General features: G+C 54.0%; 1 protein-coding gene across 3 annotated transcripts in view; it reads right to left on the bottom strand.

Moving 5' to 3' along the window:
* Positions 1 to 310: 310 nt before the first annotated feature.
* Positions 311 to 19,008, bottom strand: part of MCM5 (minichromosome maintenance complex component 5) — a 35,576-nt gene continuing 16,878 nt past the window's right edge. For all 3 annotated transcript variants that reach the window (XM_038756549.1, XM_038756550.1, XM_038756551.1), the window contains exons 7-17: positions 18,831 to 19,000; positions 18,051 to 18,222; positions 16,376 to 16,487; positions 11,828 to 11,971; positions 9,382 to 9,447; positions 8,632 to 8,808; positions 6,382 to 6,494; positions 5,992 to 6,120; positions 3,545 to 3,687; positions 2,336 to 2,463; positions 311 to 412 (exon numbers count right to left, since the gene is read on the bottom strand). In XM_038756549.1, coding sequence (XP_038612477.1) covers positions 311 to 412; positions 2,336 to 2,463; positions 3,545 to 3,687; positions 5,992 to 6,120; positions 6,382 to 6,494; positions 8,632 to 8,808; positions 9,382 to 9,447; positions 11,828 to 11,971; positions 16,376 to 16,487; positions 18,051 to 18,222; positions 18,831 to 19,000 — 1,456 coding nt within the window. The remainder of the gene's footprint in view (positions 413 to 2,335; positions 2,464 to 3,544; positions 3,688 to 5,991; positions 6,121 to 6,381; positions 6,495 to 8,631; positions 8,809 to 9,381; positions 9,448 to 11,827; positions 11,972 to 16,375; positions 16,488 to 18,050; positions 18,223 to 18,830; positions 19,001 to 19,008) is intronic.

The raw sequence follows: 19,008 nt of genomic DNA, 5'->3' as shown, positions 1-19,008 counted from the left end.
ACAGTGGGCTCACAGTCTAGAAAAGGCACAGGGAGTCGGGGGGCTCCAAAAAACAATTTATTAACGTAACAAATGTGTGAGATAGCCGCAAAGGCAAGGCCAGACCGGGCGGGTGGCTGAGAGGAAGCGGTAGCAGCGCCCGGCCCTTCTCCGAAGAGGGGTCCCTTGTCCTTGGTGGCGGGGCCGGGGGGCTGTGGGGAGACCCCCAACAATATCGGGACCCAGGAGACCGGGCCGGGAGCGGCGACCTTAGCGGGAGGGAAGCGGCCAGCTTGGGCAAGCGGGCGGGCGGGCGGGCAGGGGTCAGAGGTCACTTGAGACGGTAGAGGACCTTCCGCTGCATCCGGTGCTGGATCTCCCCCCTTCGCATCATGAGCTGCAGGACCTTGTGGATGGCGTGCTCGGGGTATTTCTGCGGGGGGCGAGAGGGGCACATCTCGGGAAGCCCCATCCTCCCTCACCCCCTACCTCCTCTTCTTGCCCAAAGGGATCTAAGTGGGTTGTAGGGGGTACCTCAGGATAGCACCCCGCCCCAATGTCTCCCTTTCTTCTCAACCCCAAGCCACCCTCCCGACACAAAAAGCCCCGGAGCCGGCGATGACGGGAAGGGGAGACCCGAGGGAAGCGTGAGGGGAGAGTGGAAGGGAACCTGAGGGAAAGAAGAGAGTGGAGGGGAGCCCTAGGGGACAGGGGAGAGCAGAGGGGAGTTCTAGGGGACAGAGGAGAGCAGAGGGGAGTTGGAGGGGAAGGAGAGAGCAGAGGGGAGCCCAGGGGACAGGGGAGAGCAAACGGGAGCCCTAGGGGACAGGGGAGAGCAGAGGAGAGTCCAAAGGGGAGAGCAGAGGGGAACCTGAGGGGAAGGGGAGAGTAAAGGGGGTTCCAAGGGGAAGAGCAAACGGGAGCCCTAGGGGACAGGGGAGAGCAGAGTCCAAAGGGGAGAGCAGAGGGGAATCTGAGGGGAAGGGGAGAGCAGAGGGGAGTCCAAAGGGGAGAGCAGAGGGGAACCTGAGGAGAAGGGGAGAGCAGAGGGGACCAGACCCTAGGGGACAGGGGAGAGCAGGCGGGAGCCCTAAGGGGACAGGGGAGAGCAGACGGAAGCCTGAGGGGAAGGGGAGAGAAGAGGGGAGACTGAGGGGAAGAGGAGAGCAGAGGGGAGTCCAAAGGGGAGAGCAGAGGGGAACCTGAGGAGAAGGGGAGAGCAGAGGGGGACCAGACCCTAGCGGACAGGGGAGAGCAGGCGGGAGCCCTGAGGGGACAGGGGAGAGCAGACGGAAGCCTGAGGGGAAGGGGAGAGCAGAGGGGAGTCAGTCTTAGGGGACAGGGGAGAGCAGAGGGGAGTCCAAAGGGGAGAGCAGAGGGAAACATGAGGGGACAGCAGAAGGGAGCCTGAGGGGAAGAGGAGAGCAGAGGGGAGCCTGAGGGGAAGAGGAGAGCAGAGGGGAGTCCTAAGAGACAGGGGAGAGCAGAGGGGAGTCAGTCCTAGGGGACAGGGGAGAGCAGAGGGGAGTCAGTCCTAGGGGACAGGGGAGAGCAGAGGGGAGTCAGTTCTAGGGGACAGGGGAGAGCAGAGGGGAGTCCAAAGGGGAGAGCAGAGGGAAACATGAGGGGACAGCAGAAGGGAGCCTGAGGGGAAGAGGAGAGCAGAGGGGAGTCCTAATGGACAGGGGAGAGCAGAGGGGAGTCCTAGGGGACAGGGGAGAGCAGAGAGGAGTCCAAAGGGGAGAGCAGAGGGAAACATGAGGGGACAGCAGAAGGGAGCCTGAGGGGAAGAGGAGAGCAGGGGGAGTCCTAAGGGACAGGAGAGAGCAGAGGGGAGTCAGTCCTAGGGGACAGGGGAGAGCAGAGGAGAGGAGAGCAGAGGAGAGTCCTAGGGGACAGGGGAGAGCAGAGGGGAGTCCTAGGGGACAGGGGAGAGCAGAGGGGAGTCCTAGGGGACAGGGGAGAGCAGAGGGGAGTCAGTCCTAGGGGACAGGGGAGAGCAGAGGGGAGCCTGAGGGGAAGGGGAGAGCAGAGGGGAGTCCAAAGGGGAGAGCAGAGGAGAACCTGAGGAGAAGGGGAGAGCAGAGGGAAGCATGAGGGGACAGCAGAAGGGAACCTGAGGGGAAGTGGAGAGCAGAGGGGAATCTGAGGACAGGGAAGAATGGGGAGAAGGGGTGAGAGGAGGGAAACCCAAGAGGAAGGGGAGAGTAGAGAGAACCAGTTCTGCAGACTCTCCCCAGGATAGTGAGGGCAGGAAAGATAACAGAGCAGCAAGGCTGGGAGCTTGGTCCGGGGCCCTCGGGGCGCCACTCCTTCCTGCGGCCCGCCTCCCCAGGCCCCCGCTTCCGCCCCGCACCTGCTTGGTGAAATCCTGGACGATGCTGTGCTCTGACACCTGGGAGCCAATGGCAAAGCGGCGCTTCAGCTGCTTCTCAATCCGGGACAGCATCTCCTGGTCCTCTTGCGTGGTGAAGCCCTCCACCCCTGCCGGATGGTGCCGGATTCGTCGGGAAGCGGACCCTCTGACCGAGCCCCGGAGCCCATTAGCCCACCCCCATCGCCGAACCCCAGCCTCCTCATTAAGGTTTTTGGTGAGCGCTTACTACGTGCACTGGAGTAACGCTGGGGTACATTGAAGGTCATCAAGTCCCACAGAGGGCTCGCAGTCCAAATAGGAGGGAGAACGGGGATTGAACCCCCACTCAATCTGAAGCGCCGAGAAGTGAAGTGACTCGCCCACAGACACATGGCGGGAATGTGGCGGACCCAGGATTAGAACCCAGGTCCTTTGACTACCAGGGCAGGCTCTTTCAAATAGGCCATGCTGCTTCTCGGGAAGAGGAGACGGAGGGTGCCCCATAATAATAATCATAATAATGGCATTTAATAATTTTTAGACTGTGAGCCCACTGTTGGGTAGGGACTGTCTCTGTATGTTGCCAACTTGTACTTCCCAAGCGCTTAGTACAGTGCTCTGCACACAGTAGGCGCTCAATAAATACGATTGATGATGATGATGATGATAAGCGCTAACTATGTGCAAAGCACTGTTCTAAGCGCTGGAGAGGTGACAAGGTGATGAGGTTGTCCCACAGGGGGCTCACCGTCTTCATCCCTCTTTTACAGATGAGGGAACTGAGGCATGGAAAATAATAATAACAATAATAATGACGGCATTTGTTAAGCGCTTACTATATGCAAAGCACTGTTCTAAGCGCTGGGGAGGTTACAAGGTGATCAGGTTGTCCTATGTGGGGCTCACAGTCTTAATCCCCATTTGACAGATGAGGTCACTGAGGTTCAGAGAAATGACTTGCCCAAAGTCACACAGCTGACAAGCGGCGGAGCCGGGGTTTGAACCCATGACCTCGGACTCCAAAGCCCGGGCTCTTTCCACCGAGCCACGCTGCTTCTCTATGCTGTCAGACACAGTGCCAGGGCCACTCTGAGGGCAGGGGATGGGTTGGGTGGGCACGTGCCGGGGCCTGGTCCGCCCAGACAGGGGGGAGGTGGGAGGGGAGAGCGACCTAGAGCCAGGGAAGGCGTAGCCCAAGTCCTCCCTTACCCGAGAGGGTCCCCGACATGGCGGCGTCCAGCGTGGACACCTGGAACAGCCTCAGCGCTTCCTCCACGTCCGCCTCGGTGGCGAAGGGCTGCAGCCTCATCTTGCTGAGGGATTCGGCGATGCGCACGATGGCTTCCAGCTGCCTGGAACCAAAGGGATGGGAGGGAGAGAGAGAGAGGCTTAACAGAAACAGCCCGGGCTTGGGAGTCAAGAGGTCGTGGGTTCTAATCCCGGCTCCGCCCCCTTGTCAGTTTGGGGCAAGTCACTTCACTCCTCTGGGCCTCAGTGACCTCATCTGTAAAACGGGGATGAAGACTGTGAGCCCCGTGTGGGACAACCTGATTACCTTGAATCTACCCCAGTGCTTAGAACGGTGCTTGGCACATAGTAATGCCATCAAAAAAACCAGAAAAAAAAAGTGCTTGGCACCTAGTAAGCACCTAGCAAATACCATTATTATTATTATTAAGGGAGAGAGACTGGAGGAAGGGGGGTGGGGAGATGGGAGGATGGATGGTGTTATTTATTATAATAGTAATAAATTATTACTATAATCATATACATAATTATATATATATTATAATATTCATTATAATAAATAAATTTATTTATTTAATTAATTTATTTGTGCATATCTATTCTATTTATTTTATTTTGTTAGTATGTTTGTTTTTGTTCTCTGTTTCCCCCTTTTAGACTGTGAGCCCACTGTTGGGTAGGGACCGTCTCTATATGTTGCCAATTTGTACTTCCCAAGCGCTTAGTACAGTGCTCTGCACATAGTAAGCGCTCAATAAATGCGTTTGATGATGATGATGGAGGAAGAAGGGTGGGGAGATGGGAGGATGGGTGGTATTAAGGGAGAGAAACTGGAGGAAGAAGGGTGGAGAGATGGGAGGATGGGTGGTATTATTAAGGGCGAGAAACTGGAGGAAGAGGGGTGGGGAGATGGGAGGATGGGTGGTATTATTAAGGGCGAGAAACTGGAGGAAGAGGGGTGGGGAGATGAGAGGATGGGTGGTATTATTAAGTGCGAGAAACTGGAGGAAGAGGGGTGGGGAGATGGGAGGATGGGTGGTATTAAGGGAGAGAAACTGGAGGAAGAAGGGTGGGGAGATGGGAGGATGGGTGGTATTATTAAGGGTGAGAAACTGGAGAAAGAGGGGTGGAGAGATGGGAGGATGGGTGGTATTAAGGGCGAGAAACTGGAGGAAGAGGGGTGGGGAGACAGGAGGATGGGTGGGGATACTGTGCCCTTGTCCCATTTGCCCCTGTGTTGAGGGAAAGGGAATGGTCCTGAGACCAGCTTCTCAACTTCCTCCTTGGGGAACTTAGAGCCCAATCCCCCGAGGTTCTTCCAAACTTGTCATCATGAGCCTGGCTCTGGCAGAGAGGAGGGGTGGGGAGAAGAAAGGCCACAGCTGAGTCCAGCCTGTGGAACTGGGCCGGTCAAGCTGAGCCAGGCTCTGGGGAGAAACACGGGTCATCCCTGAGGTTGGAAGGTAAGGGAATGCTCAGGACTCGGAAAACCTGAGAGGCCCACTGAGAAGGAGAGACAGAGGCACAGACTAAAGAGGGAAGAATGGGGAAGGGGAGGAGCCAGCACCATGAAGGAGAGAAGCAGCGGGGTTCAGTGGAAATAATAATAATAATAATAATAATAATAATAATGATGGCATTTATTAAGCGCTTACTATGTGCAAAGCACTGTTCTAAGCGCTGGGGGGGGATACAAGGTGATCAGGTTGGCCCACGAGGGGCTCACAGTCTTCATCCCCATTTGACGTGACTTGCCCAAGGTCACACAGCAGACATGTGGTGGAGTCGAAATTCGAACCCATGACCTCTGACTCCAAAGCCCGGGCTCTTTCCACGGAGCCACGCTGCTTCCCTGGAAGCAGCCCAGAAAGAGCCTGGGTTTTGGAGTCAGAGGCCATGGGTTCGAATCCCGGCTCTGCCAATTGCCAGGTGTGTGACTTTGGGCAAGTCACTTCACTTCTCTGGGCCTCAGTTATCCCATCTGTCAAATGGGGATGAAGACTGTGAGCCCCCCGTGGGACAACCTGATCACCCTGTAACCTCCACAGCGCTTAGAACAGTGCTCTGCACATAGCAGGTGCTTAATAAATCCCATCATTATTATTATGAAGCAGTCACATTCTGCCAAGATGCCCGTGTTCTGTTCCTGGCTTCTAGCCCCGTCTTGCATCAGCGCTCAGATCAGTGCTTGGCACACAGTAAGCGCTTAGCAAAGGCCATCATTAGCATTATTATTCTTACCCAGCGCTTACCGCATGGTGATGGGGAGGCTGGAAAGGCGGTGGCCAAGGTGGCTGCCCTGTGCCCGCCGCTCAGCACACGGAGATGGGGATGCCGGAGCGGCGGCGAAGGGGGCCACCCCCCCGGGACTCCGAGGTGCCCCGTGCCACCCCGTGCCCGCCGCTCACCTGACGGTGATGGGGATGCTGGACCGGCGGTCACTGTCACGCTCGTGCTGTCGGGCCCCGCTGCGCATCAGGATGTAGCGGTTCTTCAGCTTCTCCGCCGCCTCGGCCGAGAGCCGGGGGCCGCACTTCCTGTGCCGGGGGAACACGAGGACGACAACCAGGGGGGCCGTGAGGCTCGGAAAATCCCTCCCCGATCCCGATCCAATCCGTGAACTGGTCGCTCCGGCCTCTTTCCCGGCCACGGGGCCGGCGGGACGATTCTGGCGAGGCGGCCCTCAGTGCCCAAAAAGCCCCCAGAGCCAAAGTTCTGGTGACCGAGAGCTTTCCCCCCCGGCGGGCGCACGGCGAAGGATGCGAGGAGGTGCCCCCGGCTCCTCGGGGGAGACTCACAGGCGGCAGTAGGCGATGAACTTCTTCAGCTTGCTCAAGTCCACCTCGCCCTCCACGGCCTCCGTCTGCGTCTGGGCACTCACGTGCAGGGTGATCACGTGCTTGGCCAGGGTCTGCGGGGGGGGGACACCCACAGGCAGCTCGGGACGGAGGTGTCCCCCCCAACACCCCATCTCTCCCGCCAAAACCCTTTCTTTGGTCCCCGAATGTACTCAAAATTCCCCACCCCCGCGCCCCAGAACCCATCAATGACCATCAGATGAGCCTTACTTACCTCCTTCCCTTCCCCACAGCACCTGTATATATGTATATATGGTTGTACATATTTATTACTCTATTTATTTATTTATTTTACTTGCACATTTCTATCCTACTTATTTTATTTTGTTGGTATGTTTGGTTCTGTTCTCTGTCTCCCCCTTTTAGACTGTGAGCCCACTGCTGGGTAGGGACTGTCTCTATGTGATGCCAATTTGTACTTCCCAAGCGCTTAGTACAGTGCTCTGCACATAGTAAGCGCTCAATAAATACGATTGATTGATTGATTACTTACTTAGCGCTTAAAACAGTGCTTTGCACATAGTAAGCGCTTAATAAATGCCATTATTATTATTATTATCCCCTTGCTCTCCCCTGCTCCAAGCTGGAGGTGCCAATGAACAGAGACAGACTGCCAGCTGGGAGCACCATCATCATCATCATCAATCGTATTTATTGAGCGCTTACTATGTGCAGAGCACTGGACTAAGCGCTTGGGAAGTACAAATTGGCAACTCATAGAGACAGTCCCGACCCAACAGTGGGCTCGCAGTCTAAAAGGGGGAGACAGAGAACAAAACCAAACATACCAACAAAATAAAATAAATAGGATAGCTATGTACAAGTAAAATAAATAGAGTAATAAATATGTCCAACCATATATACATATATACAGGAGCACGTTGGATGGACAGGAGAATCAGTTTGACCGATTACAAATTACTTATTTATTCATTTTAATATCCGTCTCAGTCGGTTTACTGAGCAGCCGCCGTGCACAGAGCACTGTACAACGTGCTTGGGAGACTACAACAGAACACTGTAACAGACGCATTCCCTGCCCACAACGAGCTTACAGTCTAGAGCGTACAGTCCCCGCTCTGAACCGTAAGCTCGTTACGTGCCGGGAACGTGCCTGCTACTTCATTCATTCATTCAATCGTATTTATTGAGCGCTTACTGTGTGCAGAGCACTGTACTCTCCCAGGCGCTTAGTACAGTGCTCTGCACATAGTAAGCACTCAGTAAATACCACTGATTGATGGACTGACTGATCTCCCACTGGCCAACCGGAGGTTTTGAGGGGCACCCCGCTATCCGGGCTCTGTTCAGGATCCCCGAACCCCACAGTGACTCCATCTGGGAGCTGCTCTCTCTTCCCAGCGGGAGTGGGCGGAAGTGGGCGGGAGATTCCCACGAGCCATCGCTGCCATCCAAGTGGCACGGCTGCCACCGCTCCCAAACCTTGCCGCCCCGGGCTACGGCTGGGGGTGGCACCATTTTTTTTTTTAAATGGCATCTGTTAAGCACTTTCTATGTGCCAGACACTGTACTAAGCGCTGGGGTCAATACAGGTTGATCAGGTTGGACCCCGTCCCTGTCTCCCACAGGGCCCACAGTTTTCATCCCCATTTTACAGACGAGCTAAGTGAGGCCCAGAGAAGTGAAGTCACTTGCCCCAGGTCACCCAGCGGACAAGCGTGGCTCAGTGGAAAGAGCCCGGGCTTGGGAGTCAGAGGTTGTGGGTTCTAATTCCGGCTCCGACGCTTGTCAGCTGTGTGACTTCGGGCAAGTCACTTCTCTGGGCCTCAGTCACCTCATCTGTAAAAGGGGGAGGAAGACTGTGAGCCCCACGGGGGACAACCTGATTACCGTGTATTTTCCCCAGTGCTTAGAACAGTGCTTGGCACATAGTAAGCGCTTAACAAATACCATCATCACCATCAAGTGGCAGACCCGGGATTAGAACCCAGGTCCTCCTGTCTGCCAGGCCCACGCTCTATCCACTGGGCCACGCTGCTTCACCTTGTCACCTCAGGAGAAAGTCCAGGGCAATCAATCCATCAATCAATCGTATTTATTGAGCGCTTACTGTGCGCAGAGCACTGGACTAAGAGCACCGTATAAAGCAGGGCAGTGCTCTGAGGTGAAAAAAGGGAGGTTAGAGAGAAAGAGGAGCCCCCTCTTACAGCAGGGGTGGTCCCACCGTACCATGTCTCGCTCTTCGTTGTGCTCGTCCTTGACGATGAAGATCATGTCGAACCGCGACAGGATGGTGGGCATGAAGTCGATGTTCTCTTCGCCTTTGGTCTCGTCCCAGCGCCCGAACACCGAGTTGGCGGCGGCCAGCACCGAGCAGCGGGAGTTCAGGGTGGTCGTGATGCCGGCCTGGGGCGGGGGGAGACCCAGATCCCGCTCAGCGCCTCCTGGCACCGTGGGCACGGGCTGCCCGGCCTGCCCGGGAGGGTCTCACCCCGCCTTGGCCCCCGCAACGGGGGAGGCGGTGGCGGCGAGGGAGCAGCCCGGGGTGGTCAGAGGGTACAGAGGAGGGGCAGGGGGGCAGAGAGGACAGCGTGAGAAGCAGCGTGGCATAGCAGCAAGAGCCCGGGCTTGGGAATCAGGTCGTGGGTTCTAACCCCAGCTCCGCCACTTGTCAGCTGTGTGACTCTGGGCAAGTCACTTCACCTCTCTGGGCCTCAGTGATCTCGCCTGTAAAATGAGGGCTAAGATGGTGAGCCCCACGTGGGACAACCTGATTACCTTTTATCTACCCCAGCGTTTAGAAGGGTGCTTGCCACATAGTAAGCGCTTGAAGTACAGTCGTTATTATTATTAGCATTAGGATGGGGAGGGGAATCACCTCGGCAATGAGGGCGGGAGGCGGGGCACAGGAGGGGGTACGGGAATCAACCCGGCATTGAGGGAGGGAGGCGGGACACAGAGGAGGGGCAGGGCAATCACCTTGGCGATGGAGATGGTCTGCTGCTCCATGGCTTCGTGGATGGCCACCCGGTCATCCTCCCGCATCTGTCCGGGGGGAAGCGGGGCGGGAAATGGGGCTCTCGTTCACGCCAGCCCCAGGGCCCCCGTCCCGACCAGGGCATCCGTGCCATGGCCCAGAGCGCCCGCCTGGCATCCCCTCTCCCTACTGCCCGGCTCAGCCCGGACCTGCGATGAGTCCGACCATCAGCGCTTAGAACAGTGCTCTGCACACAGTAAGCACTTAATAAATGCCATCATTATTTATTATTCTTATCTATTTGTAAAAAGGCTATTGCAGTCACGGCTGTGGAGCCGTTTGTTGAGTTCATAATATGATAACAGCGATACTACTAACGATGCCTGCACTGGACTGCTCACAGTAAGCGTTCAATAAATACCACCGGTTGAATGATGGCATCAGTTAAGCACTTATGAAGCACTGGGGTAGATTCCAGATGATCAGATCGGACAGAGTCCCTTGCCCCTCATTGGACTTTGAACACGAGGGGAGAATAGGTATTTGATCCCCATATCACTTCACTTCTCTGGGCCTCAGTTATCTCGTCTGTAAAATGACGGCCCAGAGAAGCAGCGTGGCTCAGTGGAAAGAGCCCCGGCTTTGGAGTCGGAGGTCATGGGTTCAAATCCCAGCTCCGCCACTGGACAGCTGGGTGACTTTGGGCAAGTCACTTCAGTTCTCTTTGCCTCAGTTCCCTCATCTGTAAAAATGGGGATAAAGACCATGGGACAACTTGATCACCTTGTAAACTCCCCACTGCTTAGAACAGCGCTTTGCACATAGTAAGCGCTTAATAAATGCTATCATTATTATTATTATTATTATTATATTACAGGTGAGGAAATTGAGGCATAGAGAATTGAGGTCAATCAATTAATCGATGGATTTATTGAGTGCTTACTGTGCGCAGAGCATCGTATTAGAGAAGCAGCGTGGCTCAGTGGAAAGAGCCCGGGCTTTGGAGTCGGGGGTCATGGGTTCGAATGCTAGCTCTGCCAATTGTCAGCTGTGTGACTTTGGGCAAGTCACTTCACTTCTCTGGGCCTCAGCTCCCCCATCTGTAAAATGGCGATTAAGACTGTGGGCCCCCCGAGGGACAACCTGATCTCCTTGTAACCTCCCCAGCGCTTAGAACGGTGCTTTGCACATAGTACACACTTAATAAATGCCATCATTATTATTATTACTAAGCACCTGAGAGACTACAAGAGTTGGCAGACATATTCCCTGCCCACAGGAGCGTAAATGGACTTGCCCAAAATCACCCAGCAGTCAAATGGCAGAGCTGGGATTAGCGCCCAGATCTCCTGATCCTCAGGCCGGTGTCTTTCTTTTTTTTTTAATGGTACTTGTGAAGTGCTCCAACTTGTACTTCCCAAGCGCTTAGTACAGTGCTCTGCACACAGTAAGCTCTCAATAAATACGATTGATGATGAAGTGCTTCCTACGCGCCAAACACTGTTCTAAGCGCTGGGACAGATACAAGATCATCAGGTTGGACACAGTCCACGTCCCACACGAGGCTACCGTCCTAATGCTCATTTTACTGAGGCCCAGAGAAGCGAAGTGACTTTCTCAAGGTCACACAGCAGACAAGTAGAGGGGCCGGGATTAGAACCCAGGTCCTTCTGACTCCCAAGCCTGTGCTGTACCCACTAGGCAATCCTGTTCCTCGGCAGGCAGGTGCTGTGTCTAGTCTAGCCCATCCCAGACCACAAGGAACTAGAAGAGGGCCATGCCATGTCCCACAGGGGCCCTCCACGAAGGAGACGCTGACGAGGATATAATCGTGCCAAGGATTTCAAGCCGCAGGCAAACACAAAATACAAAGTAGAGATCCCAGATGGGATTTGGGTGGCATTGCTTCCTCTTCCAGCCAAAGTCTTCCTAGAGAAGGAAGAGGAATTCCAGGAGCCCCTCTTTCTCCCCTAACTCGCCACCTGCTCCTCCCTCTTCATGCCTCCCTTTCTTTCCTGTCCTTTTCCAGAAAAATTAAACCTCTAATTCCGGCTTCGCCACTTGTCTGCTGGATGACCCGGGGCAAGTCATTTCGCTTCTCTGGGCTTGTTACCCCAGCTGTAAAATGGGGATGAAGACTGTGAGCCCCATGTGGGACACGGGCCGTGTCCAACCCGATTAGCTTAAACCTATCCCAGTGCCTGGTACACAGTAAGCGCCTAACATCATCATCGGTCGTATTTATTGAGCGCTTACTGTGTGCAGAGCACTGTACTAAGCGCTAACAAATACCATTAAAAGCCACAACACCACAAAAGGGCCCTCTGGGGTACAACTGTCCTGCCCCTCTCCCCCACCTGGTCCCCGGCTGGTCCGCCTCCCCGTCTGGGCAGGCCTCAGGAGGTCCCGCCACCCCTACGGCGACCCCTCCATCACGCCGGGCCTCACCTTGTCGAACTCGTCGATGCAGACGACGCCTCCGTCCGCCAGGACCATGGCCCCCCCCTCCATGATGAAATTCCGGGACGCGGGATCTCTCATCACGGACGCCGTCAGCCCCGCTGCGCTGCTACCTTTCCCCGAGGTGTACACCTGCGACAGCCGGACACGGGAGGAAGAGGAGGAGGAGGACAAGATGGCCAGTAGTCAGTGAGAGGTGACCAAGGACCCACGGGGAGCTTTCTGGCCTCCATCCAAACCCCTCTGCTGAGCTCACTCCGGGCAGGCTCAGAGACACAGTGAGGATGGATCAATTCCCCCCCTTCCCCTGGCCCGGGTGAGGCCGGGAATTCACCGGGATCAATCAATCTGCAGTATTTATTGAGCACTTACTGTGTGCACAGCACTGTACTAAGCGTTTGGGCTCCTAGACTGTGAGCCCGCCGTTGGGTAGGGCCCGTCTCTATATGTTGCCAACTTGTACTTCCCAAGCGCTTAGTTCACCGGGATCAATCAATCTGCAGTATTTATTGAGCACTTACTGTGTGCACAGCACTGTACTAAGCGTTTGGGCTTCTAGACTGTGAGCCCGCCGTTGGGTAGGGCCCGTCTCTATATGTTGCCAACTTGTACTTCCCAAGCGCTTAGTTCACCGGGATCAATCAATCTGCAGTATTTATTGAGCACTTACTGTGTGCGCAGCACTGTACTAAGCGTTTGGGCTTCTAGACTGTGAGCCCGCCGTTGGGTAGGGCCCGTCTCTATATGTTGCCAACTTGGACTTCCCAAGCGCTTAGTTCACCGGGATCAATCAATCTGCAGTATTTATTGAGCACTTACTGTGTGCACAGCACTGTACTAAGCGTTTGGGCTCCTGGACTGTGAGCCCGCCGTTGGGTAGGGCCCGTCTCTATATGTTGCCAACTTGGACTTCCCAAGCCCTTAGTACACAGTAAGCGCTCAATAAATACGACTGAATGAATGAGAACACAATGAAACAATACAGCAGACGCATTTCCTGCCCACAGAGAGCTTACGGTCTAGACGGAGAAACATTACGCTAAATTGTGGGTATGGACTTAAGTGCCGTGGGGCGACTAAAGGGTAATCATCATCAATTGTATTTATTGAGCGCTTACTATGTGCAGAACACTGTACTAAGCGCTTGGGAAGTACAAATTGGCAACATATAGAGACAGTCCCTACCCGACAGTGGGCTCACAGTCTAAAAGTAATGATGGCATTTATGATAGTAATGATGGCATTTATTAAGCGCTCACTATGTGCAAAGCACTGTTCTAAGCGCTGAGGGGGGATACAAGGTGATCAGGTTGTCCCACGTGGGGCTCACAGTCTTCAGCCCCATTTTACAGATGAGGGAACGGAGGCTCAGAGAAGTCAAGTGACTTGCCCAAGGGCACACAGCAGACACGTGGCGGAGCCAAGATTAGAACCTGTGACCTCGGGCTCCCAAGGGTACAAATCCAAGCACGAGAGCGAAGGGTCACCGATTCTAGTTTGCATTTCTGTGAAATTTTTCCTCCAAAGAGCCTGGAGCCCAGAGCCCTTTCCCGACTGAGACTTCGCTAAGCTTCCACCTTCGGTGAAAGGAGTCTTCTAGACTGTGAGCCCACTGTTGGGTAGGGACCGTCTCTATATGTTGCCAACTTGGACTTCCCAAGCGCTTAGTACAGTGCTCTGCACACAGTAAGCGCTCAATAAATACGATTGATTGATTGAGAAGACCTCTCCACCACCAATGATTTCATGAAACTAAGGGCCTGCCCACTGTCACTCGGTAAGCCCAGTGTGGGCAGGAATTGTCTCTTTATTGCTGAATTGTACTTTCCCGAGTGCTTAGTGAATACAGCTATAATTCTATTTATTCTGACGGTACTGACACCTGTCTTCCTGTTCTGTTTTGTTGTCTGTCTCCCCCTTCTAGACTGACAGCCCATTGTTGGGTAGAGACCATCTCTATATCTCTGATTATATCAATCAATCAATCGTATTTATTGAGCGCTTACTGTGTGCAGAGCACTGGACTAAGCGCTTGGGAAGTCCAAGTTGGCAACATATAGAGACAGTCCCTACCCCACAGTGGGCTCACAGTCTGGAACTCTATATGTTGCCGACTTGCACTTCCCATGTGCTTAGTACAGTGCTCTACTCACAGTAAGCGCTCAATAAACACGATTGAATGAACGAATGCTCTGCACACAGTAAGCACTCAATAAATATGATTGAATGAATGAATCCAGGGGTGGTAATAATAATAATGGCATTTTTTAGCGCTTACTATGTACAAAGCACTGTTCTAAGCACTGGGGAGGTTACAAGGTGATCAGGGTGTCCCCCGGGGGGCTCACCATCTTCATCCCCATTTTACAGATGAGGGAACTGAGGCCCAGAGAAGTTAAGTGACTTGCCCAAAGTCACACAGTTGACACTTGGCAGAGCCCAGATTTGAACCCACGACCTCTGACTCCAAAGCCCGGGCTCTTTCCACTGAGCCATGCTGCTTCTCACAATAATAATGGCATTTATTAAGCGCTTACTATGTGCAAAGCACTGTTCTAAGTGCTGGGGAGGCTACAAGGTGATCAAGTTGTCCCACGGGGGGCTCACAGTTTTAATCCCCATTTTACAGATGAGGTAACTGAGGCCCAGAGAAGTTAAGTGACTTGCCCAAAGTCACACAACTGGCAATTGGCGGAGCCGGGATTTGAACCCATGACCTCTGACTCCAAAGCCTGTGCTCTTTCCACTGAGCCACGCTGCTGAAGCGTGGCCATATAATAACAATAATAATGATGGCATTTATTAAGCGCTTACTATGTGCAAAGCACTGTTCTAAGCGCTGGGGAGGCTACAAGGTGATCAAGTTGCCCCACGGGGGGCTCACAGTTTTAATCCCCATTTTACAGATGAGGTAACTGAGGCCCAGAGAAGTTAAGTGACTTGCCCAAAGTCACACAACTGGCAATTGGCGGAGCCGGGATTTGAACCCATGACCTCTGACTCCAAAGCCTGTGCTCTTTCCACTGAGCCACGCTGCTGAAGCGTGGCCATATAATAACAATAATAATGATGGCATTTATTAAGTGCTTACTATGTGCAAAGCACTGTTCTAAGCGCTGGGGAGGCTACAAGGTGATCAAGTTGTCCCACGGGGGGCTCACAGTTTTAATCCCCATTTTACAGATGAGGTAACTGAGGCCCAGAGAAGTTAAGTGACTTGCCCAAAGTCACACAACTGGCAATTGGCGGAGCCGGGATTTGAACCCATGACCTCTGACTCCAAAGCCTGTGCTCTTTCCACTGAGCCACGCTGCTGAAGCGTGGCCATATAATAACAATAATAATGATGGCATTTATTAAGTGCTTACTATGTGCAAAGCACTGTTCTAAGCGCTGGGGAGGCTACAAGGTGATCAAGTTGTCCCACGGGGGGGCTCACAGTTTTAATCCCCATTTTACAGATGAGGTAACTGAGGCCCAGAGAAGTTAAGTGACTTGCCCAAAGTCACACAACTGGCAATTGGCGGAGCCGGGATTTGAACCCATGACCTCTGACTCCAAAGCCTGTGCTCTTTCCACTGAGCCACGCTGCTGAAGCGTGGCCATATAATAACAATAATAATGATGGCATTTATTAAGTGCTTACTATGTGCAAAGCACTGTTCTAAGCGCTGGGGAGTTTACAAGGTGATCAGGTTGTCCCGTGGGGGGCTCACAGTCTTAATCCCCATTTTACAGATGAGGAAACTGAGGCCCAGAGAAGTGAAGTGATTTGCCCAAAGTCACACAGCTGACAGTTGGTGGAGCCGGAATTTGAACCCATGACCTCTGACTCCAAAGCCCGGGCTCTTTCCACTGAGCCACGCTGCTGAAGCCTGGCTACATGGTGCCAACTTGTACTTCCCATGCGCTTAGTACAGTGCTCTGCACACAGTAAGCGCTCAGTAAACACAAATGAATGAATGAATGCTCTGCACACAGTAAGCGCTCAATAAACACAAACGAATGAATGAATGCTCTGCACACAGTAAGCGCTCAATAAATGACTGAATGAACAAATCCAGGGATGGTGCCACCAGGCCTCTGCCACGGATCTGCTGCGCGACCTTGGGCAAGTCGCTTCACTGCTCTGGGCCTCAGTTACCTCATCTGCAAAATGGGGATTAAGATTGGGAGCTCCATGTCGGACCGGGACTGTGTCCAACCCGATTTGCCTGTATCCACCTCAGCGCTTAGACCTTCGCCTGGCACACAGGAAGTGCTTAACAAATACGACAATTATTATTATCTCTCCGTTCGGCAGCTGGCAGGACTTAATAATGATAACAGCCATAAACTATGGTAGTTTTTTAGTGCCAGTTTTCTGCCAGGCTCCGCACTAAGTGCAAAGACAATCGGGATGGCCACAGTCCCTGTTTCGCGTTGTACTTTCTCCCCCTCTCTCCTCCCCTGGCCCCGGAGAGGTGAAACGCGACAGGAAAAAGAGGGAAACAGGCAGGAGCGGTCCGCGGTGTCGGGGAGAAGGGAAGAACGTACCCCGATGGGAGAACATCTCTCGACAAACTTGAGCAGCTGAGACTTGGCTGTGCCCGGGTCTCCCAGCATCAGCAAGTTAATGTCCCCACGGCGGGTCAGCCCGTCAGGGAGCCTGCGGAGACACGAGGAACAGGGTCATTCATTCATTCGCATTTATTGAGCGCTTACTATGCGCAGAGCACCGTACTGAGCGTTTGGAAGGGCACGATACAACAATAACAAAAGCATTCCCTGCCCACAACGAATTTACAGTCGAGGGGGAGAGACGGCTGTTAATAAAAATGAAGACATGACAGACGTGGACTGTGAGCCCGCTGTTGGGGAGGGATTGTCTCTATCTGCTGCCGAATTGTAATATCCAAGCGCTTAGTACAGTGCTCTGCACCCAGTTAAGCACTCAATAAACTTTATTTTATTTTGTTATTAGGTTTTGTTTTGTTGTCTGTCTCCCCCTTCTAGACTGTGAGCCCGCTGTTGGGTCGGGACCGTCTCTAGATGTTGCCAACCTGGACTTCCCAAGCGCTTAGTAGAGTGTTCTGTACCCAGTTAAGCGCTCAATAAACTTAATTTTATTTTGTTAATATGTTTTGTTTTGTTGTCTGTCTCCCCCTTCTAGACTGTGAGCCCGCTGTTGGGTCGGGACCGTCTCTAGATGTTGCCAACTTGGACTTCCCAAGCGCTTAGTAGAGTGTTCTGCACCCAGTTAAGTGCTCAATAGACATAATTTTATTTTGTTTTTATGGTTTTTTTTTTGTCTGTCTCCCCCTTCTAGACTGTGAGCCCGCTGTTGGGTCGGGACCGTCTCTAGATGTTGCCAACTTGGACTTCCCAAGCGCTTAGTCCAGTGTTCTGCACACAGTAAGAGCTCAATAAATATGATTGAATGAGTGAATAAACATGACTGAATGAATGAATGACTGAATGAAAGTGCTGTGGGGCTGGATGAAGAAAGGGAGCGAGTCAGGGGGACGCAGAAGGGAAGGTCTCACAGGGTCAGAAGCCCCCTGAGGACAAAGGCCCGGTGCGGTGGGAGGGGTCTCCATACAACTGTCCCCAAATTAAGCACCTCTAAGCAGCTGGTCACCGAGCCGAAGGGGAGCCCCGAGGCCAGAGCCGGGGTCCAGACCCTGAAGCGGAGGCAGAGGAGGAAGGGACAAGTGGCAACTCCCAGGGCAGCACTGCCTGCCGGACACGGGGGCCCGTTCTGCCTCAGCCGCCGGCCGACCCCAAGCCCTGTCAATCAATCAATCAATTGTATTTATTGAGCGCTTACTGTGTGCAGAGCACTGGAACTAAGCGCTTGGGAAGTCCAAGTTGGCAACATAGAGAGACGGTCCCTACCCAACAGAGGGCTCACAGTCTCCTTCAAAGCTGCCTGTTTCGACTGGACTACCCACATTTCTGAATTTGAAACTATGGCAAGACAAAGGAGGATGTTTCCTGAATTTCTAAAATCCCTTTTACGGTGCAGAGCAAAGAAAAAAAAAAAAAAAGGATGAACTGTTGAGGAAGGGGGGGAAAAGAAAGTAAACTACTGGGGCTCCAGTTCCTGCATCCCTCCCCAGCCCGTGGCTCCCCACAAGCCCCAGAGTCCTGGACACGGGCTCCCCTAAATTGAGTGAGAAGCCATCAGGCCCCCCCGCCCCCGGCCCATCGATCGGCCCCCGACAATGACCTCTTGCGGGAGCCTCCGAAGAGGAGGCAAGCGATGGCCTTCTTCATGTCGGTGCCGCCGAAGATGGAGGGCGCGATGCTCCTGGAGATGGTCTCGTAGACGTCGGGCAGGGCTGCCAGCTGGCGGAAATCCTCCTCCTCCTGAGGGGTCACTGTGCCCACGAAGCTACGGCCTGCACAGTGCGGGAGGCAGGAATGGGGTGAGCCCCCCGGCCCGGGTCCCCGGCCCTGGCACTTCTGCCCGACCCAGGATCCGCCAAAGTGCCACGCCGCTCCCGACAGGGATCTCCGGCCACAGAGGGGATCGGCCCCGGAATCACCCAAACCCTGACGCTCTGCTAATCGCCATTCCAGGGAATGGGAGGCAGAGCTGAGGCCGTCTTGCCCGGGATTCCCCAAGTCCCGTGTTCGGGAGGCGGCCTTATGGGTGGATGGGAAGTTTAGTTCCAGAAACCCCAAGTGTGACTGCCAAAAAGCCACTTGGGGGAAACCGAGCCGCCCGCTCCTTAGAAGCAAACTCACAAAACGGGGTGAGAGGGGGATCCCAGAGGTACCCAAATCCCATCTGATGCCTACTGGGCAGCAGCGTGGTGCCGGACCAGCCTGGGCCCCAGACTGGCCAGTCAGTGGCCCTTCTCCCCACCTCCTTTCAATCAATCAATCAATCGTATTTATTGAGCGCTTACTGTGTGCAGAGCACTGTACTAAGCGCTTGGGAAGTACAAGGCGGCAACAAGTTGGCAACTCAGGCCTTCCTGAGGCCTTCTGGGAGGGGCCTCACCCGAGCCGTCGGTGTCCACCTGGATCCCCAAGACCCGGACGTAGGAGCTGCGGATGCCCACGCCCACGCGGTCTCGGCCTTTGGAGGAGGCAGACAGGCCGAACTTCTTGATGGAGTAGATGCCCATGATGGTGACGCGGTTCCCGGGGACCACCTTGTCGCAAAGGTACCTGGGCCA

The sequence above is a fragment of the Tachyglossus aculeatus genome, chromosome 14 (genome assembly GCF_015852505.1).
Source record: "Tachyglossus aculeatus isolate mTacAcu1 chromosome 14, mTacAcu1.pri, whole genome shotgun sequence".
Lineage (NCBI taxonomy): Eukaryota > Metazoa > Chordata > Mammalia > Monotremata > Tachyglossidae > Tachyglossus > Tachyglossus aculeatus.
The sequence above is the reverse complement of the archived record's forward strand: the minus strand, read 5'-3'. Positions and strand labels throughout refer to the sequence as shown.